General features: G+C 36.2%; 2 protein-coding genes across 3 annotated transcripts; one reads left to right on the top strand and one right to left on the bottom strand.

Annotated features, from left to right (window-relative positions):
• Window positions 1-189: 189 nt before the first annotated feature.
• On the top strand, window positions 190-2,367 carry LOC141428589 (uncharacterized). Its single transcript, XM_074088595.1, has 3 exons — window positions 190-381; window positions 824-1,009; window positions 1,486-2,367. Exons 1-3 carry the CDS (start codon window positions 190-192, stop codon window positions 2,206-2,208), a joined length of 1,101 nt encoding a protein of 366 aa, XP_073944696.1. The 3' UTR covers window positions 2,209-2,367.
• Window positions 2,368-7,046: 4,679 nt separating this feature from the next.
• Window positions 7,047-21,700, bottom strand: LOC141428869 (glutaminyl-peptide cyclotransferase-like). Of its 2 annotated transcripts, XM_074088912.1 has the most exons (6): window positions 21,416-21,700; window positions 20,710-21,040; window positions 20,090-20,322; window positions 15,519-15,744; window positions 9,597-9,778; window positions 7,047-9,340 (listed from the first exon to the last, which is right to left on the bottom strand). In XM_074088912.1, the coding sequence occupies exons 1-5, from the start codon at window positions 21,503-21,505 to the stop codon at window positions 9,627-9,629; spliced, it is 1,032 nt and encodes a 343-aa protein (XP_073945013.1). In that variant the 5' UTR covers window positions 21,506-21,700; the 3' UTR covers window positions 7,047-9,340; window positions 9,597-9,626. The 2 variants fall into 2 exon arrangements, with proteins under 2 accessions (XP_073945013.1, XP_073945012.1); XM_074088911.1 differs by having other exon boundaries at window positions 7,047-9,778.
• Between the last annotated feature and the right edge of the window lie 1,388 nt (window positions 21,701-23,088).

Below are 23,088 nucleotides of genomic sequence, written 5' to 3'. Positions count from 1 at the left end.
GCGCGTCGACGGCGAGTTAAAAAAAAACGCGACGTGCATAGGCCCTAAACGTTAACTCCGCGCAAGCCAGCCTTAGTATTAATATCGATTTTGAGATACGATATTTTTTATGACTTAAATTATGATTTTAATTCATAAAATTAGTAATGACCGCGATAGTCTATAATATTACGATTTTTTTTTTTAATAATGACGATTGTTTCAGATGTGGTCTTTGAGTCCTCGAACCCTTACCTGAAGAAGGCGGTGTTCGTGAGCACGCGGTCGCACGCGGCTGCGCTCGCGCGGCGCGAGTGGACCGTGGCCGTAGCTGACACGGGGGCGCTTCGCGACCGCCCGCAGGCCGACTTTAAGATATGGCTGACACATGCCGACGTGAAGGTGGTAACCCTTAACCATGCCATTATATATATGTAGTTTTTATTGTGCTGTATTTAAATTAAAATACGAGTATACTTCGAACATGAAACTACCATTCATTCATTGAATACGAGTAGACTAGTAGGAAACTACAGTTCTACATGGATTATGAAACACCAATGCCTGATCCTAACTCAAAAATATTTGACGTGCGCTTAAAAGGACCTTAGCACCCATTAGCCTGCATTGCATGTTCGAGATTTATACATTGAACGGTGTTGGTTTCTTCATCTTCGATTAATCTTTTTACCACTTTCGAACGACTCAGAGCCTTACACACGAGTCAGAGTTTACGGCCAATGGGCTTTTCCAGCAACATAACACCAATAATGGCACCTAGAGGCCGAGATGAAACCTATTCCTAGAAAGCAATCAATAAGTTAGTTTTTTTTACTCATTTCAGGAAGACCTATACACCTTTTCATCCGTATATCAATGGCTATCTCCAAAGGAAACATTTAATCCCAGAGACTTCGAGGCTAACAAGGGCGATCCCAAGGATGTAGTAGCCAAATCATTGCTTCTGGATGCATTCTTCGAAGACAAAGTACTCAGACGGAAGAATTTTACGCCTTTTAAGAAGCCAGAGGTAAGCTCCTGCCTACTCTTGAAACTGTCGTTCTTTACTTGGTAATTAATTAAGAACGTTTATATTTATACCTGCTGAGCTGGTAACCGGTCATAAACATTAATTCGTTTTTAAGGAATATAAAAGTCTATCACGAATAATTATTGGAGTAGACACATTAACTTATACATTAAGAAGTGTTCTTATTAGAAAACATTTTTAATTTTCATTCAAGTTTTATGGAATAATCGAGAGAAACTAACAAAAATGCAACGTTGCCAGCTCAGCAGGTATAAACGCTATTAAACAGTGAGATAATTTTCGATAAGACCTCGGTTTTTTAATTAAATTTCTTTTGGGTATTACTATTTTTTAACTCCTTAATATCCGCCTTTAAATACTTGCGAGGAGTTTACCTCTGTTTGATATCCTATTCTAGTTCCTGTGTGTGTGTTTGCTGTTTCAAGTCCACATCTAACATTTTCTTTTATTTTCAGACATACACTTCCTTAACAATTGAACCGCCGAAAATATCGCGCAAAAACAAAGATGCAACCGGAACTAAGATCAAAAGGTCCAAAGTGAGAATAGAGGCCGAAACCAACCATGCGGCAAAAATACCCAGGATAGATCTACCAGAGAGAAACTCCACCATAACCTCCAAGGATTATTATAAAGAAAGAGGAATGGACATAGAAAGCTTTATTAAGAACGAAAAACCCGTAGAATCTGATGGTATTGAAGATTTCGTGGATTTCCAAACATTGATGTCGAAGTCAGACTCTAACGATAGAACTGTCCATGAAATAGTTACAGCTAGAAGTGGTAATGGAAATGTTATGTGTAATGGTGTTAATATTGATCCTAGTGTAAAGGATGACATGAGTGAAAGTGTAAGTGAAGTGAATACAGCCGATTTTCAAGATGCGATCAATGATATTGTTCGCAATGAAAATGATGATGATAGTTGTGTGAGAAATGAAAATAAAAGGGATGAGGTAATTGCTATTGGGAATGATAAAAATGAGGCAATTAAGAATGATGTTGGTATAACTAGCTCTAAGGACTTAGATGTATCCGTTTTAGAAGAAACTAATGCTGAGACAATACAAGATGTAGTAAATAATGGATCGAAAAAAGATCTCGATTCTATACTAAGCGATTTGGAGGAGAAAACTTTAAATAAATTCAAGGGATCGCTCTTAGATAGCATATTTTAAATAACTATTGAAGTATTATGTAAAATATTTGTCATGATAGGTCGCTTTAAAGGATAAATCAATCGAACTGATCAGATTAATGGAAAGTAAACTATTTGTTAACTTGAAAGTCCAAAAACGATGCGGGATAATCGAAATTCAAATAGGTACACCCGGATTTTAAAAAATATAAAAATAATAATGAGTAAAGTTTTGCATCAAAAATTAAACTATGTGTCCGTAGAACGTAACTAATTGATATTAAGGAGCTTTGTCGATCAAAAAATTGTATTTTATGTACTAGGTGGTCATTTTAAATCAATCTTTGCGACAATACGTAAACTTTTGTCAAAAAAAGAACTTTTTCGACTTTTGACATCACTTTATAAGAGCTATTATAAATATAAGTTTCAGGATCAAAGTAAAATGACTACCAAAAGTAACTCAGCACACCATGCCATCTAAGCAGGTACACTAAAAAAAACTAAATTTTTTATGAATTCCTGGGGACTTATTTTGTTTCTTGCCGGTCTCTTTTCTTTGCTTTGATAAGTAATTAATAAAGATGTAAGAAAAGCTTTATTATTTGTATGGGTAAGGGGTACTTTTAATATCAATAAAATTTCAAATGTGGGTAAATAAATATACAATTCCTATTGTGAATTTATTCAAACAAAATATCAAGCAACTTATTATTATGAACTATTAAAATCTTATATTCCAATAATTCCAAGATTTTATATCGCAATTGCTTATAATTAAACTGATTCTGAAATTTACTGATTATTAATGAGAAAATTGATTTGTTTTAAAATTCTGCACTTGGTGGTTTTATAGCTTAATTAATTAATTTTCACAATTGTGAAATACATTGTTTACATACAATGTTTATTTTTTATGCAGGTATTGTTTAATTTTGTTTTAAAAATGTTTTGTAATATTCACTTTATTATTTAACGTTATCTTACCTGAATGAATTCTTAGAATCATATTTTTAAGAAAATGAAATATTTCTAAATAAACAAAATAGAATCAGGATTGAGTTTCTTTAATTCCTTTTTCTGAAATACATTTTGTATAATAATATAACAATACAATATTAGTAGGATCTTAGTCCTAAGCTTAAAAATGTTTAGAAAGATGAAAGAAGCATCATAAAAAAATTATGATGAGATGTACTATTATCACAGAATATATAATAGTACTAACGTACAGAATGGCCACGCTCCGCCCCGCACCCGTTCGAGATACCCCACCCCTCAAGCGCAGATTGCAGGAAAACCGCAGGAAAGCAGTCGGGTGCGCAACGCGACGTATGTCAGCCGCACGGCACTAAGTTCGGGAGCAATATTTTTGCGAAATGGTAACGGTACCATACCTAACCTACTTCCTTTTTCTAAATAAATAATGATTTCTGAAGCTATCGCGTTTAATACATGAAATAACTACCTACCGAATAATTCGTTTAAGTTGGAGTCGCATATCTATTGTAATTGAAAATAATAATGCTTAAATACACAGACAGACACATTTTAAGTAGGTTTAAATAAATAGGTAACTTTAACGATTACATTTATTTGTACTATCTAAGCCATACCTATATATAAGTAACTTTAAATGTCATTGGTAGCACTTATTAGGGTTTTGCGATAGTCTAGTCAGCCCTGTGTATCTTACGCACACATTGACGCGTGTACAGACGTCGTGCCTATGTAGGATTCAAGAACGCGTTTTTTGTTGTACGGCGTAGCCGCCGTGTGCTATTATGTACAAGATTTAATCTTAACAGTTTATTTTACATGGAATGTCTGTAGAAAATATGTGATTTTGAAAACAATTTTTAGTCAATGGATAAAGTAGTTTACCTACTTCAGAGGCTTATTAAGTTTGTCACAATTCATAATTTTGGTTCAAAGTCCTCTGCATCATAACCTTTTTTGAAATAAGATCGTTGTCAAAAATCCAAGCTGAGCCAATGCTAGGTCGGCTATCAAATGGTCTTCCTCAAACAAGTCATTTCCAGTAGGTGTAATAGTGATTACTTTAACATTAAGTTACTATTTCCTCGTCCAGTCACGTACAGTCCAGAAAACATCTCATAACAATTTTATACAGCCTCAATCACCGGCAATAATATCGGATATGACAAAGTATCTAAAAACATCTGATACGCTCTAACAGCTATTCAATAATAATCAATACTATCGTTTCAATAGTATACGCTGCTGTCTCGCATCTCTTGAAAGATCAACGCTTTTGGAAATTAATAATATGCGTAGCGTATCCGATTGGCTTCATAAGCATGACAAGTATGTTCAGAGCTGGGCACAAGACCATTGTCCGTTAATCCCAATTAACGAAGTTAACATTTCGATTAACGAATTCACTTTTAGAATAACTTTGGAAAATGTGATCGGGACTGTTAAACTAAACTTCCGTTAAACTTTCCTCAAGTCCGTTAATCGTTACGGTAATTCATTCGTGCCAGCTTTTGTGAGAGCTGTTTCCCACTTGTCGGGTGTCGGATGTCGGTCATTTCTATAGAAAATCGGTGACGGAGAAGTGTGAACAGCTTCATATAAAATGTTCTGCCACTAGAACATCCGATTAAAATCCGGGCCCGGCATCCGACTAGTGGGGACCAGCTCACAAAAGATCCAGCAAGGCTACTACGAAACTCGAAGTTCGTATCGTACCGTCCCCCTTGCTCTCGTATTAAACAGTATAAGTGTCAGAGGGACCGCACGACACGAACTTCGAGTTTCGAGTTTCGTAGTAGCCTTGCAGGGCTATTACGAAATTAGAAAATCGAAGTTTGTGTCGTTCTCACTCTCGTATTAAATAATATACTAAGCGTAAGCGGGACGGCAAGATACGAAGTTCGAATTTTGCACTTCGTAGTACAGAGACTGGCACGAATGAATGAGGGCTATCGTTTTTTGTCTCACTAGATGGCGCACGTTTGACGTGAGGTTTAGTGTGGCTTCAGAGTCTTTTATTCGGGCGTTAATAACAAAGTTTAGATTAAATCATATTTAAAACACCTTAAAACCGTACCATAAAAATATCCAGCAACCACAGTGTTGCAAGTCCCGTTTTGTTCGGAAAAAAAAGGAGGACAAAAGTTTCCAAAAGACAAAACTGTTCAAACACAGACATGTCAGGCCCCGTAACGCAGAATTGCCATTATTAATTCAGGTATGCAAAATATTCACAAAAAAGTCTAATTATAAATAAACCCGCATAGCTCACCAAAAACTGAGATTGACATTTGGAGACCTCACGCTACACTAGCGCCTCTAGCGGCGAATTCATTCGCGATAGCCCTCATTGAATGAGTGATGATGTCTGTGTACATCACAAAATTATTAAATACAGGTTGTGAATCCACCTGCACCTCCTATTTACAGAAAAGATACTGCGCGGACAGTGCCGCGCCGAGAAAAAAAAAGTTCATTGTCGAAGTGTTTAGTGACGGATTAACGAAGTTAACAATTTCATTAACAGTGCCCAGCTAGTAGTTTGAGTGACCTGTATTTCTAGTTTGGTACAAACTTTTATCTAGTTTACTCAGGCTTTTAAAGACTATGAAATCTTTCAAGTATTTGACTAAGGCGAGTATCGCACTTGAGGATATCTACGCGATCTCCTCTCACACTATAACCATACGCAAAACTTATATGTATGTATAGGTAAAAAACTCAAGTACCTAAATGACCTGTTGTATATAGAAGTGCACGTCAATTTGTTTATACGGACACGTTACCACTACATACAACAGGTCGTTTACTTGTGGTTTACTTAAGAGTTTTTCACCTATATTCAACTCAATTTAAATTTAGGAAAAAGAATAATTATGTATAGTATAATGTCTTGGGCGTCAACAATACAGTGAAACTTTCGTAATGGTTAAAGTTAAATTCAAAAGTTTGAAATCAGTCATTTTTATTGAATATTTCATATATAAATATCAATCAATAATCCATGCTTCAAGCACAAATTGTCATCTTTTGGATTCGATCTTTTTAGAATCGTTATTTAGAACATTAAAAAAAACTGATTTTATTATTCTTACACATTTTTTATCTTTAGATAAATAAGTATGTTTTAAAACAACAAACTGGTTGGAATGGCAAAAATATGTTTCCGAATATGATCGTATTCCTTGTATATCTTTTGTATAAGTGGAATTGGATTTGTAATAAATTTTTAAGTAACAATATTTGTTTATTTTTGTATACATAAATATACTATCACAAAATATTAATTATTTACTAAAACACATATTTAAATTCATTCACACAACCGTTTAGGAACGACATAATACATATTATTATGGTGTTGCACACACTTATACAGTTTTTAATGGTTCACGGTTAATAACATTAGATATAGGTATTTTTATCGGGAGGTAATTGCAGTATACATTCCGTAACAAATTAATCTAATTATATTTTAATTTCTCCACAAGGCTATACATAATAATAAAAATAAAACCCGATCAGCGCCGCCTCGCCGCGAGCGGTTAGTATTCTTTATATGCATTTGTATGGTCATGCGCTCATTAGGTACATCAACTCCGCAGCGTCAACGGATCGCCTCGCTCGCGAGGTGTCCACGCGCGGACGGCGAGTGGACCACTCGGTGATAGCTCGCTGCTCGTACGCTTGCCTCGCGTGAATCGCGCGCGGTCGGCGCGGCGCTCTCCACCCTCATTTCATAATAGACTACTCGGAAATTCGTGGACCACGCGACGTCCACTCGTGGACCACGCGACGTTCACCCGTTGACCACGCGAGGTCCACTCGTTGTCAACGCGGTGTCCACTCGTAAAACACACACAGGTGGTCCTGTCGAAAACGAGTGGACGCCGAAAGTTGAGGCGGTGCTGGTCAGGTGCTGGGTGGCTCTAATGAGCTGTGACCTTTACATACATGTGATTGGTTCATTTAGTTATTTAACTAATCACGAACGTGACGCAGATATCAAAGCTGTCAAACGGACCTCACTGTCACAGAAACTACTTGTCATTACTGACGTCACCTAAAACCTAAAAATGTAAGCCATCCGGAGGAAATTGAATTGTTACGGCGCCACGCAACTGCGATAAAAATGAGGGTTTCTGTGATGGGCTATTTGGCGCTAGTATCGTGCGGTTCCTTGATAACTTTGACATTTGTGTCACGTTTATGATTGGTTAAATAACTAATGAGTCAATCGCAAGCTACTGTAAGGCCGCCTTTACACCTGTGAGTTACTTCCGTAATATTTATGTAAGTTACTTACGGTTGTATTTACACTGAAAATAAACTAAGAATAAATAATGCTTACGTAAATTTTGTGATTCTTAACTTGCATAACTTATTACATGCCCATTTATACCAGTAACCATTAACTAAAATGCCTTGCCATCGGCGCCAAGTTCAAGCGGCTAGCACAAACCGCCATGATAACGTTTTCTTTATAATTTGTCACCATGACAGATCATGATATATTTATAAGTAACAAAATAAAATGTTATTATTTACATCGATGGTAACGATAGAGCTACATTTAAAAAATACATATTTAAATAATATGATTTGACATTTTACACATTCAAAAAACTGTTAAGTAACGGTTTGAGCTAGTGCTGCATTTTGACGGCAGAACACTGCAGTTACAATTCCTATTACTTTTAAACAATTGAAAAAAAAATGAAAATATGAAATAGACATAAATATTAATTACGAAATGAAAACAATGAATAGTAAACAATTTCCTAATTTAATAATTCAATTTCATATTCAAAGTCTGTTGCATTGCAGTGCTAATAAGTGTTCATTGGTAGAGTCGATAAGTTAGAAGTCACAGTGACAGATCAAAAATTCTGCGAAAATTCCGGGCTCTACTAATCCGTAACTCCTCAACTTATCAATTTAGTTCGATAAGCTGTGAGACGCTTCCATAAGCAAACTCGAACACCTTTAGACTAGTAATTTTCCAATGTACGTAAAAGTAGTCAGAAATTAAAGTAAATCACTTACAAAGAGTGTTTACACTTTAAAATTTGGCGTAAGTCACTTACGTAAGTAAAACTCACAGGTGTAAAGGCGGCCTAACGTCAAATGGCCCTCGCGATACTAACGCCATCTAGCGATATTTCACCTGTCAGGAAACCCTAATTCATTATATCTAGGTATTCGTAGTTAAACCACTATTAAAGTAGATTTCGTTTACATTAAATACGCAGGTACATACAAATAGTCAGTAATATATGAAAAAGATTTTATAAAATTGATTTTATATACATATTTATAATATTTTCATATAAAATATTTTCTTAACAAAATAATAGTATTTGTGATCATAAGTATTTGTGATCATTTCACTTTTGTGAAGATAGCAAAAATTTGCTATAAAATGTACACCTATGGACTGTTTACAAGCACATAAACGATTTAATGTGATTCTTACTAAAATTTGGTAATTCCTACAAATAATACTTTAAGTCCAAAAGTAGTTTTTCCCAAAAAATATATTTTCTGTTACAAGTTTGATAATTGTATTGCATATACTTGATTTGATGACTGAGCTATACATTCAAGTTAATCCGAACACTGGAAGTGGGTCACAATTCAGTTACATAAAAGTTTGTAAATAACAAGACAATTCCAACTTCCATATAGAGGTTTATTGACTGTATCCTACTACGTTTCGAACTAATTTCCTTCCGCGTTTTGTTTCTTATATTTTTGTTACTAAAATACCTCGGTAAGTACTGTAACAGTTTGTGCCCTTAGAGTATACACAACTTGTTTATGTATATTCTTAAGTACTTTAAATATGCGCTTTACGATCCATTGCTCAGTCCCCAAGCACAGTATAAAACAGTATGTTATCTAGGTACTTTTTTTTTTATTCGACTGGATGGCAAACGAGCAAGTGGGTCTAGAGATCACCACCGCCCATAGACACCTGTAATACCAGGGGGATTGCAGATGCGTTGCCAACCTAGAGGCCTAAGCTGGGATACCTCAAGTGCCAGTAATTTCAGCGGCTGTCTTACTCTCCACGCCGAAACACAACAGTGCAAGCACTGTTGCTTCACGGCGGGATTAGCGAGCAAGATGGTGGTAGCAATCCGGGCGGACCTTGCACAAGGTCCTACCACCTGCAAACACAAAATAACAAAATGAATATTTAGTCACACGAGTACACATTGCACGTGCGCATTCACTACATAAATTCTTGCCCTTATGATTGGCGAAAGCGTAAAGCGCGATTCGATCGACGAATAGCTTCTACATGACATACTGGGTTATACTGTCTCAAGCTTAATAAATAATAAACATGGTTGTTCAAAAATTTCCAACTTCTATTTTTAAAATCTCAAATTCGGTATGCAGAACACATTAAGTACGAATAACCTTCCAAAGTTGCCAGCCTCCCCGATACCGCTAGGGTTGCATGTGCAAATATTCCGCGACGAACACTCGCATGATCTTGTTCAGGTTCTCTATGGTATTGAAATCTAGTGCTGTCATGTCGTCGTTGGCAGTGTGCCAAACATGCGGGAACGGCGAAGGGATTATGTGGAGGACATCCACGTCTGAAAAAAATATGCGAGAAGTTAGTAAACCGTGCTCAAAAAACGTAGCAAATTACAGACCTAATTATAAGTTTTTTTTTTTAATTTTCATCTGCAGAGCTGACCACATGTTGCATCAGTCTTATCTTTTGTTCCGTTGGAAAACTGATTAAAAATGTTTCATTTTCAACTACATTCGATTTATCCATCTTTACGTTAGAAGAGAGGCTGGTCACGTGGCAAAACGTAGTAACTAAATTATTTTTTCCCAAAACTGAGATAGGCTATGTATTCTACGGGTTAAACAGAATAAATGACATTTGAGTAAAATGACGATTTCGACACAAACGAGTGTAAAAATAAGAACTTATCCAACGTTTCAAAAATAGGTAGGTACCGCATCTCTGTTCCCACGTACCTACTTACCTAATAGAACCGTGATAACAATATTTTTGAGTTCGAACTACTCAATAATATATTATTATCACGACCTAGATACTTATTTTTGCACTTGACTGCACAACATAAGGTAAAATATGCAGCAGCAGAAAAAAACTGTGAATTACACACAATTACATCAGATATTTAATGTTGCTAATTGCTCCGATTCGCTACAGTGACGGAAGGAAATCACGGTCTGCTTTTTCGTATAATTGTGTTTTTCATTCAGCATCATTCAACAAAAAAAATAACATTCTACGTGTTTTTAAATAAAGGTACAAATATTGAACATATCATCCAAACATGAGTGTGATAAAATTGAAGTTTAATCTGATCTTCATTTCATTTAGAAAAGACTTAAAAATCCCAGGCTCTTAGCCCCGTGTTTACAAATATCGCAGAAGGATAATCCACGACGAAAACACAAATCTATCCTACTAAATTTCTGATAAAATACACGATACAACAATACATAAATAAAGTTTTTTTCCTCGACGCAATCGCGGCAATTCTATTGGTGATGTTTTTTTATCAGTAGTCTCTAATTTCTCAATTCGACATGCCTCTGCGAAGGTTGATTTGAATCCGGAAACTAATTTGAAAACGTAACACGAAATGTACCTACGTTTCCACCACAATGTAAATACGATCAAAAATAATTTAACAGGAATTGAACATTCAGAAAATAAAGTTTTTCCCTATTTGCAAATTTAAATATCAAAACAAGGCACAAAAAACAATACGAAATCAGTTACGTCTAAATACTGTGGCAGCGAAAAGTCTCTACACTACTCTACAGGTATAGATCATACTTTTGGAACAAAACGCGGAATCGAAGTAGGTATATCTAAAATTTCACACCCGATAAGTTAAGCTTATCAGGAATTTGGGTCTCATGAACGGCAATCACTATGTTCATCAACTCGAGTGCCGATACGTTCGGCGATTACTCATGTTCCACGCTTTTATCTAACTAAGGACACATACAAACATTTGTTTAGGTATTGTTTGTACAGGCACATAATAATAAGTTATTCTTTCACGCTTTTAGTGGTTATACAACGGGTCTTTACCCTCGGAGCACAAATGAATGAATGATGAATGTGTTCAGTCAGTAGGGTATTTTCTAACCTGTGTACACTGTACAAAGCGTTATACCAAATGCCACAGTTATAACGGAGAAATGACTAAATTACGATATACTATAGGAACACACATCTATCTATCCTATCTAATACCTTTAAAGGAGCAATTCTTGTATACAAAGGCGGACTCAGCCCTTTAAGGGATCTCTACCAGTCAACCCATGAGTACATGAGAGGAGTAATCAGTTAGCAATTATTTACAATATTAAAACATTCCTGAGAAGGAACGTACTTACTCAGAATTTCGGTCATTGTGCAGACAGTAAAGAAAGACACATTGTATATACCAAGTAGTAGGTTTTGTTCCCAACTCTATGTTACGCTAAATACACTTCAAAATACACCACCTGTTCGTATAAATACATACCTACTTCTTCATTACGAGTAGCGACACTGGTATTTACATAAAAGTAGATACCTGACTTGTTTTATTACTAATATAAATACGAGAGTAACTCAGTTTATCTGTCTGCTGCCTCACACGCTTTAACCGCTAACCTATTAAGATGAAATTTGGGATGGAGATGGAGATCCTAAGGATAGTTTTTATCGCGGAAAATTGCACAGTTCCCGCGGGATAACAAGGACAGTGCACGCTAGGTTTGGGGACATAAAATTAAGCACGATGTTTTTTATGCCACGACGTAACTTTTGGGATTTTTCACGATATATTTTTCGAAATCCCGAAATTTCAATTCTACTGCTACAATTAATAGTTTAGGCGTACGAAGATGGGTGAACGCTGGTCTGAAAATATTTTGTCACGCACATAGAATGCGACCATGGCCAATGGCCATAGCTTCGGAACGTAACCTCTTACAATATTTCTTAGGAATGAAGCCCAATACGTAACGAATTTGTACGAAAGAAGGTTGACCACTTTTCATGGGAGTTGGACCAAGTGCTGCCTCGACTAAATATACACAGTGCATTATACTCCTTTAGCCAACACTAGACTGTATCCTAAAGCACTTTTAGACCTATATCCTAGAAGTCATGAAAAAATTTTTTTTTCATATGATCATTTATTCTGCCACCGCACCGCTATTAAAAATATATCATAACGGAAATCTTATGTTTTCATTAGATAACTGCATTGGATTTTACGCGATAATATGCAATAAAGAGATAAGATAAGTGACGGACACTTTATACCGTTTCTACTTCCAAGATTCAGTCGATTTAAATATTATTTCGTGAGATCAAGCAAGATTTTTCATCTTGTCTTATATTAAAGATTTAATAAACTCTCTCTAAAATTATGAAATTTTGAAAATCCTAGTTACTTTTAATTTCCGGTCGTAATTTCACTTACAAATCTAATAATTTCAACTGAAGTTTAAACAAAACTAAAGATGACGCGATCAGCTCTTAAATATTCAACAAGGAGACGATTAGGATTAACTCAGTACTTATATTCGTTTTTAGGAAAAAAGTGCACCTGATTAATTTAGGACATAGGTATACCATGGCCTGCCTTTTTCTCCCATACAAATTCCAGCTACAGACTTATATATTGAAGTGGATGACGCAAATGCGCTAAAATGTATGAGAAGCAAGTCAATTACATGTACCTATGTATACGTCATCTGCACATTTTTGTCGAAAATATCTATAATTATTCTGTCGGCCGCCTGTTCTATAGGTACAATAGAGTTCATTAATATATGAGCATTTCCAAGGCTTTAAATATAAATACACATCGAAGGATACTTATATCTGAGCAGATTCATCAATCAAACATACCCTCGCTTCTGTCAAACGTAATTAACGTAAACTAAACTAAGTAAACGTAATTAGACAGGTTTAGGCAAACTCAATTTTTCCAAAAAATCAAAGATACGCAAGACAATAAGTAAATACGAGGGGCGGCTGAAAAGTTCTAAGCCTAAGGTACTTTGAGATTGCATGCATATGTATTAGCGGTACTGGCCACTGAAAAGACCATTTAACAAGTAAACAATTAAAAGAAAAAAATGTCGTATTTCTTTTATTACATCTCGAGATATCCGACGTTAAAAGTCATTATGTGTGAATTATCAACGCATATCACGAAAATTGAGCATCGTGCAGTCATTAAATGCCTCACGAAAAGTGACAAATCGCCGAAAAGTATTTTTGAAAAAATGGCTAGTATTTACGGCGCATCAGGCCCTTTTCATGCCACTGTTAAAAAATGGAGTCGACTTTTTAAACTTGGACGGGAGTCGATCGAAGACGATCCTCGCTCAGGGAGGCCAATATCGGTTGTGGCTAAAGCAAATACTGGAAAAGTCAAGAAGTTAGTATAAGAGGATCGGAGAATTAAGGTTTGGCAAATAGCTGAAGCCTTAGGTATTAGTAAGGAAAGAGTTGGAGAGATTTTGCATCAACATTTGCATATGACAAAAGTTAGTCGCGTTGGATGCCGAAAATGCTCACAGCTTTCGATAAAGGACGTAGTGTTCAAACTTGTCAGGCATTTTTAGAATAATTGTGAAGATGGTTTAGATCAGTGATTCCCAAAGTGGTCCAGGTGGACCCCCAGGGGTCCACGGGAGACTTGCTGGGGGTCTACGTAGGCGTGAACAAAAAATGGGGGTCCATAAGATGTTAATGGGGGTCCACGAAAATTTATCTGTTTTTGATAGTAAAGAGCCAAAATGTAAGCATAGTTTTTATAAGGGCCTACCTACATTGTTTTAAGTACCTAACTAAGCAGATAATATTTTAATAGGGCAAGCCACTGGACAGAACTCAGAAGCGACACAATTTTTATTTTTTGGCGACTTTAAGAATGTGGTAGAAATGTAGCAGCAGGGGGTTCACCGAAACCAGTAAAATTTGGAAAGTGGTCCACGAGATAAATAAGTTTGGGAACTACTGGTTTAGATGAAGTTTGTTCCCGTATAGTAACTATTGATGAAACATGGATCAGACAGTATGATCGAGTCGAAGTCAGAATCTATGCAGTGGATCGAAAAGGGTGAAAGGCCACCGAAGAAATTCAAGGTACAAAGATCGACGTCTAAACTAATGGCCACCGCGTCTTGGGATTGCGAAGGCATTCTTTTAATATAGATTATTTGGCAAAAAGGCTCTATTTACAATAAATGCAGTTTATTATGCCGAGCTATTAAGAAAGGTGCGACAAGCCATAATCGAGAAACGAAGGGGCAGACTGAGCAAAGGCATTTTGTTTTTGCAAGACAACGCCCCCGTTCACACCGCTCGTGGTGCCAAGCTTGCTCTGAAGGAAACTGGCTTCGAGGAAATTGATCATCCACCCTACAGTGCAGATCTGGCCCCTAGCGATTATTTTCTATTCAGCGATTTGAAGAAAGATTTAGGGGAAAAGCGATTTGGCAGTGATGAAGAAATGAAGGCGGCTGCCGAAATTAAAATTATTTTTTTAACGGTTTAAAAGCATATACTTATTTAAAAAATGTAATAAACGCATTGAATTAAAGGGAGATTAGACGACCGGATGGCCTAGTGGTTAGACTATGAAGCTTGAGGTTCGATTCCCGGCCTAGGCAGACATTTGTATGAATAATACGAATGTTTGTTCTCGGGTCTTGGGTGTTTAATATGTATTTAAGTAGTATGTATTTATCTATATAAGTATGTTTATCCGTTGCCTGTATCCATCGTACAAGCTTTGCTTAGTTTGGGACTAGGTCAATTGGCGTCAATTGTCCCATGATATTTATTTATTATATTTATTATATTGAAAAATAAAAATAGTAAAAAATCTTAATATTTTTATTCTACCTTAGGCTTAGAACTTTTCAGCCGCCCCTCGTACATAGCGAAATTTCTCAATGTGTTCACAAGACGCTCCTTTTCAATTTACTTTCCGTACCTATTTTAAAAACAAATAAACTCGCCTTTTCAGAACTTTCTACCTGATAGTCGCGTTCCTTTATAATAACGTCAACTACCTACAGTCAGAAGCAGTAGTCACTTCACTACACTTTTTCAACCTTTTTCATGACACGACCCCTTTTGTATGAAGAAATATTTCGCGACCCCCTACCCGTTGTTTTTTTTCATGCATGAAGAACTTAAGGAGGTCGTTGTATCTTTAAAATACTCTTACCGTTATTGTGTATGATTATTTCATGTTTTTATTATCAAAATAGGATAATTAATACAAACAACTGTAAATGGAGGTATAGTAGGATAAAACTTACTTCTCCTCAAAAATGGTATATGATCATCCTCTATAAAGGCCCCAGAGCTCTTCAGCCTGAAGTAGGTCTGCTCAGCCTTGCCCCTGGAGTAAGCCCCGAGCTGATCCAGCTCGGCCAACCTCTGCTCGGCGCTAGTGAGCCGGACGTACCACTTCTCAGTGGACTGGAAGTAGCTGTAAAACACTGGGTCCGGCGCGCCTAGAAGGTCTAGGAGCACTAGTATGTCCTGAAAAGAAGGGGAAAGTCAGCATTCTTTTTCTTAATTCATGTAAATTACTCGCGGGACTTCGAAATAAGTTAAACAGCAGTTCATTACGTAAAGTCCGTTGGAGGTAGATGAATGTTTGAAACAATCTATTCCTTTCTGTGACCTTAAAAAGAGTAACGTTCCTGAATCACTAACCGGCTGACAGAGACTTCATCATCAGCATCATATATTTAAGTCTCTTGTCGATGGAGTAATCGCCATCCTGTACGACTCTGCTAATACTTCGCTCCTGATACGACATTACATTTGGAAGGTTTAATACAGTAATTTACCTTAACTCGCGCTCTACTATGAACCAACCTTAAGGCTTACGCCGCCACTTACGTGAAAAGTACTTGGCCTCTATATATTAATAGTTATATTATACTATTAAAAGAGTCATTAACTTAACCGGTCATCTTATAATTATCGGCTTCAACCTTATTAACAAGGAGCTCTACTAAAACTTGGTAGCGGCCGGTTTGGTCCTTCGAACAGTATCTTTGGCTTGATTCATAAACGCACGTCTCGGTCTTCCCCTGCCTCTCCTGCTCTCTATTTACCCTTCAATTATTGTTATTATGTAACTATCATGTCGTATCAGGTGCCCTAGCATAATCCCTCTTCTATTCTCAATCGTTCTCAACAGCAGTCTCTTCTCGCCTCACCAGACCCTTGGGCAGACATATTCCATAGAGGTGCACTAAGAACGGATTTTTGGAAATTCTTGCGGAATAGGGCATAAAAAAGGGATTTATATTTTCGTTTCAAAGTTGCTCTATGACTTAAAAACACAAATAAAATAACTTAAAAACTACAGTATAAAATAAAGAAAAAATTACATGAAAAGAACTTTGATTTCGGCTGTATTGTCATTTTTATCAAACCGCAATCAGAATGGGACTGTCAGAATTGTCATTTCATACATATTTTGACGTAAGCATTAGAATTACTGTAAACTCCAATTCCTTTCTAATCGCGGGCGAATAATACCACTGAACCGAATTTGAACTTTTAGGTGCTCAATCGACGCAGGATTTAACATTCTTTAATATTGAAGAGAACAACATTTCCGGCGGGTGTACCATTTTTGTTCTAGAACCAAAAAACTGAAAAAAGAGCAAAATTTTCGAGATAAGAGGCAAGCTCGGATTACACGCATTTAGCATAATACTGACCAAGTTTAATAAAAACCTAAACCTGTTGACATGTCCGGGTTTTGGGCTCAAACATCCGGGGTTTTCATGCGTCTTGTCCTGGTATAAAAAGGATAAAAAGTAGCCTATGTCACTCTCGGGCCCATAAACTATCTCTATGCCAAAAATCACGTCGATCCGTCGCTCCGTTACGGCGTGAAAGACGGACAAACATACAAACATACAAACACACTTTCGCATTTATAATATTAGTATGGATGTATATTATTTTAATTAAATGATGACACAAACATTGAACATAAAACAAATAGTAGTACAATATGTACTTTAGTTAGTTTTCTAATATAAGGCAGACTTGTAAAAAGATGTAAGTCATAATAATACGTTTCTGTGATAATACTAACCAAGAGCTTAAAAATACAGTCTAATGATTGTGTTTAAAAAAATACCTATTGAGATAAAATGTCTTAAACTTCGAAGCCGTGGTGGCCTAGTAGTGGTTTGACCTATCGCCTCTCAAGCAGAGGGTCGTGGGTTCAAACCCCGGCTCGCACCTCTGAGTTTTTCGAAATTCATGTGCGGAATTACATTTGAAATTTACCACGAGCTTTGCGGTGAAGGAAAACATCGTGAGGAAATCCTGCACTATCCTGCGAAGCAATTCAATGGTGCGTGTGAAGTTCCCAATCCGCACTGGGCCCTCGTGGGAACTATGGCTGAAGCCCTCTTGTTCTGAGAGGAGGCCTGTGCCCAGCAGTGGGACGCATATAGGCTGGGATGGATGGATGGCTTTAAACTTTGCGAATTTCAGTGAATTAATCACTAAGGGCTCAACCACGGTCGGTATACATAATGCCCCAAAATAATCTCGACGATTCGACCACATTACATACAAACAGCCGTGGTCACGAGAGTTGATTGTGGAAAAACCACAATGTTGACTTTATCAAAAGGTAGAATTCTATTTATGAAAACAGCAATAAGAAATGATCGGAGGAAACATTTGGCACTGATATGACAAATGCTCTACGTAAGTTGTCGTTGGATTTTTTTTACTTAAAACTTGGCCTATTTACAAAGAAACACTTTGAAATTCATGAGATCACAGGGCTCAGCTAAGCGAAAAGTAGCACAGAGACTGATTATCTTTGCATAAATTTTCTGAACCCACGTTGGCGACGATTTACTCTAGGCACTAGAATATAATTAATATTGCTGTGCTGACATTGGGAGGCAAACAATATTATTAAAAAACCCTTATTAACGCTATTAATACGAAAGTAGGTCTGTCTGTTACCTCTACCTCTTCACGCTTAAACCTATTCAGGTGAAATAAAATATGGAGATAGTTTGAGAGAGGAGAATAGTTTGTATCCCGGAAATTGCATAAACTCCGCGGGATAGCAATAAACCACAATAAACAAATTCTTGGCAGACGAAATCGCCGGCAAAAGCTAGTAACTAATAAACATCAAAGTTTGAAAAGTTGTCAGGTCATGAACGTAGAGTAGAAAACGAGATAAGTCCAAAACTTAAACATTTGTTGTTATTGTTTTAAGGAAAATGTAATTAATATTTTTGTGACCATACTTGAAATATCGTTAAGCAAACAAAGTGGAATTTATTTTTATTCACGAGTCACATAGGTAAAGGTACCCAAGTTTACTTTTTTTATTTTTAAACTGCATGTACATAATTAAATTACGTAAGATACTGACCTTTTCGTATCACTAATGTACGAGTATCGTACTTAAATAAATTGTTCTAGTTCTTACTAATATTATAAATGCGAAAATAACTCTGTCTGTTCGTGTGTCTTCATGGCTATTTGTCTGTAAATGCGGAAACATACTACTAAAACACGACGCCATGCCACGTCGTCCGACGCATGTTTCTATCTGCAACTGACCATATTAAATATAATATATGGAACTGATTAGTACTGACACGCGTTTGACGGCGTGTAGCAAGCGTGGCGTGGCGTCGGGTTTTAATAGTAGGTATGTCCGCACCTACCTCTTCATTAAACCGCTGAACCGATTAAGATGAAATTTGATACTGACATAGTTTGAGACTCTGGGAAGGACAAAATTCTTTGCAGACAGAGTCGCGGGCAAAAGCTAATAAACTGTAATTGCGAAAGATTGTTAATATACCTTTATATATATTTATCGCTCTTTCACGCAAAAAGTAAACGCATTGTAATGAAATTTAACACATGAAAAGTTCCGCACGCGGCACGCATGATTTTTCCGCACTCGAAGTCGCGGGGAATAACTATATTTAAATTAAATCATGAACAATTGAATCATGATTTGATCAATGACGATGATGAATGTGAACGACATAACATTATCATACAATTTAAATTAGGTATTCAGTTTAGCATTGATTTGTATTGTAAGATGAAGTTTGAATGTTAATCACTGAGTAGTGTCCCAAAAGGATCACAATGTAATCTCAAGGTTAGAAAAAACTAAGATGGTGAGTAAATTAAACTACATAGGACAAGAATACGAACTGACATTACGTTACGGACTGAGGTTAGTAGTGGACAAAGAAAACGTATTTGTTAACAGTGCACCATTATGTATTTTTTTACATTATGAATAGGTATGCAAAACATACCTAGTCAATCAATCATTATCTGGTATAGTTTTTAAAGGGCAAATCTAATTAACCCTTTTCCATGCTTAGTGCATATTTATATTGACCACATAAATTAACACAAAAATTCGACCTTGCTAAATTTACAATATGGTACAAAATCAATTAGAGTTATTAAAAATATTATTGGTTTTTAAATTAAACCCTCATAGGTACCTAAACAATTTAAAACTATGATTCATTTTGTAGCAGTATATTTAAATTGGCGGGCCTAGAAAAGGGTTAAGGTCAGCCATAGACAAATTATGGGACATCACTGACAATGACTAGTTAGGTGTTATTTTTTGTGTAGTACCTATGTGTAGTAAACTCTTTATTGTACAAAAAAAAAGATACATACAATCAACAAACGTTGATGAGATAAATGTACAAAAGCAGACTTATCCCTATAAAGGATTTCTACCAGTCAACCTTTAAATGGATAATAGGTGTGAAGTGTGAGGAGAGGGGAGGTGTAGTTCTTGTTCAGTGAAATTATATTATATGCAGAAAAAACTCACCATTCTCTGCAAATGATTAGCACCATCCTTGTAAGACATGCCATGCCACTTTTTAGCTAAATGCCTGGCACCGTAAATAGAATCAGTGGGCCCCCATTGTCTGAAGGCTTCTTCTCCGTCAAAGAATATGAACATGAGACTCAGACGAGCCTGTTTCAGCCTATTTAATTCAGAGGACATAACTTTGGCTAAGTTTATCATCATGGCACACGGCACAGCTGAATCTGTGGCACCTGTTGAAAAATTAGTTTTTTTTTAATAAGGACATCTGAGACAGGTATTTGGATGGTATGGGCTTGTTCAATGGAGGTGTAAATGTAATTCTAAGGCAACCATTTTCAGATGAAGCGATGAGATTGGACAGGCCTTCGCATCCAGAGACGTGGTTATATTATATATCTGAGGTTCCCCTTGAGGCTGACATATACCTAAAGCCTTGTTAAAATATCAGACAAAAAAAAATAGATTTTTTGAGTTACATGGTTCTACCATGGCACCTTGGTGCAATTAATTTAAGTAAACAATTTTTTTTAGTTAGTAGCAATATTACAGACTAACTAAAGCCTTTTAGTTAAATCAAGTTACACTTGAGAAAACAAAACTGATCAATGCAAACTTACCAACAAAAACATGTTCCCTTGTATATTTACTATCATAATGACAAGCTAAAACTAAATATCTGTCTGCATTAGGATTCAGCCTGGCAATAATATTTTTGAAGTTCAATTTTCCAAAAACTGGAGTCTGATCTTGAAATACATCCTCCGTAACATCCCAGCCCAAGCTTTTCATTTGTTGCTTGATATATTTGTTTACTTTAGCATGATTTGGAGTCCCCACTACCCTAGGGATCAGGATTTCATCTAATACAGCTCTGAAATGTGTCATGTCCGACATTGCTGCAAGATTTCTGATATCCTGGTCGGTCAATTCTTGAGCTTCATGGAAATTCTGGAAAAAACAAATAAATTTAATTACAATATTAGTACTATTATCACAAACATGACGGGCATAAAACAATAGCAACAAAAAAACAATAAAAACATTTAAAAATAAACAAATGACTTGTTCTAAATCTAAATTCAACTTGGAAACTTTTTAAAACCATGTTTTTCTACAGCCAGCTCCAAGACAAAGTTATGTCACTTTATCAATGAAGTAAACCAACGCTCAAAGAGTTAGGAACAATACATACTTGTATTCAATGAAACATTGAAATTGGAGAAAGTCAGAGGTCATTTTAATGCTAATTTTATTAGTTCCTGTTGTCTGACCTTGCTGGTCACTCGCAAGTGAATGTGTCAAAAGTTAAGATTAATAACTTACCTTTTCTTGGTAAAATTTAAGTGCATTATCCGTGTTTACGAAGGCGAAACATAGCACAGCGATCGCGAAATACTCAATATATCGGCCCATTTTCACTACACCTTAGGGCCCTACGAAATTATTGAATGAATTATACTTATGTTTTAGTAAACATATGTCAGAAAATCACGTCCGGCCGTTAGCCCTCCGTGACTTTACTCACTCACTCCACAATCACTCCGTCCGTGTCGTGATAGACCAAGATAGACACAACACACACACACCTCACCTCATTCAGTTTTCCACCTTCCTCCCGCCCCTACCCCTACCCCTAATGTCCCTAAGCCTTCGCTTCGCCTATTAAATGTCAAGTTAGGGATACCACGTAAAAAAAATTACCAATCGATTGTACGTTATTTATTATTTCATAAAACTTTTCTAATCCTGTTTCGAATAAAAATACTAACGTAACGAAATATTTTAGGAACAAGTTTATTATTAACAGCACAGAGCAAATAAAAATCTGCTTGAATAAAGAAATTACATAAAAATATATTTTACCTATGTATATAAATAAAAAAAATCTACCGCATCAAATACATAAATATGTACGATTAAAACATTGTAAAGTATACTTTAAGAAAAAAAAATCAAAATTTATAATCTTACCACTTTAATGGGAAATATCTCTTTAGGCAGGTATCATTCGTCAAAGAGTATTTAGATCAGAGGTAGGAGTTGTATCTAGATACAGCGAGTGTACAGTCAAGGGCAAAGATATCGACACGGCCAAAGTTGCAAAAATATGTATAAGTGCATAAAGACGTGTATACATATTTTTGTAACTTTGGCTGTGTCGATATCTTTGCCCTTGACTGTACGTGTAATACTGGTATACTTACTTAATACAACGGATGTAAAAAGGCAGTTCCCATGTTCGACCATTCTTGCCTCTGGATGTCAACCGACATCTAGAAAAATTTCTGGTTTTTCCATCCATTTAGAGTTATATGAACTGTAGTACAAGAAAATGCTGACACAAATAATTGTGATATTTTGAAAAATATTTTTCTAATTTGTCGAGGTTTTACAATAAAAAATAATGGCTTTGTGTTTAATTTATGATTCATAATACATTCCCTATTTTAGTTACAATATTTAATAGTGGCATATTTGCTGGTCTATGTTTCGTTTAAGTCTTATTTTCTTAAGTTTTTTTTTTTCTATATTGTACCGTTTTTTGCCCAAATAAACATTAAACATTAAACAATGTTAAACTGAGACCAACAATCGATCCTATGTCGCTCAGTTTGTTCCATGCATTTCACCACCACTCATATGGCCTGATTTACCCACAGGCTTTGAGTATTTATCTAGAATAGCCTAATAGGGCGCAAGGACCAAGGAGGGAAGCTGAGTTGATTTTACTATGATTGAGAGTACGATAGTGGGGTAGGTGGGTTGAGTAAGAAAAAGAGAGGTGGAGGGGGGGGGGTGCATAGTCATAGTTAGTAGGGCGGTAAGAGCTCTAAATCAAGCGCTCACCACACTACAAAGGCTGACCGCCTGTAGGTACACACCTACTGTTCTGAAGGTAGGCACGGCATTTAACCTAACCACCGTAGGTAAGCTAGTCTCTACTATTTATCTCTGTACCTATTTATAAATCACGGTAGACAAATAAAGCAAAACCA

Source organism: Choristoneura fumiferana, chromosome 6, assembly GCF_025370935.1.
Source record: "Choristoneura fumiferana chromosome 6, NRCan_CFum_1, whole genome shotgun sequence".
NCBI lineage: Eukaryota > Metazoa > Arthropoda > Insecta > Lepidoptera > Tortricidae > Choristoneura > Choristoneura fumiferana.
This window is presented reverse-complemented; position numbering and strand designations above follow the sequence as displayed.

Bases quoted from the DNA above. Each gene is read 5' to 3' on its own strand.
- LOC141428869 (XM_074088911.1), bottom strand. From the start codon at position 21,505: ATGGGCCGATATATTGAGTATTTCGCGATCGCTGTGCTATGTTTCGCC. The intron at 20,323-20,709 runs GTAAGTTTGCAT...ATTTTTCAACAG, and splicing joins AAGGGAACATGTTTTTGTTG to GTGCCACAGATTCAGCTGTG. The intron at 15,745-20,089 runs GTGAGTTTTTTC...CCTTCTTTTCAG, and splicing joins CTAATCATTTGCAGAGAATG to GACATACTAGTGCTCCTAGA.
- LOC141428589 (XM_074088595.1), top strand. From the start codon at position 190: ATGACGATTGTTTCAGATGTGGTCTTTGAGTCCTCGAACCCTTACCTG. The intron at 382-823 runs GTGGTAACCCTT...TACTCATTTCAG, and splicing joins TGACACATGCCGACGTGAAG to GAAGACCTATACACCTTTTC. The intron at 1,010-1,485 runs GTAAGCTCCTGC...TTTTATTTTCAG, and splicing joins CGCCTTTTAAGAAGCCAGAG to ACATACACTTCCTTAACAAT.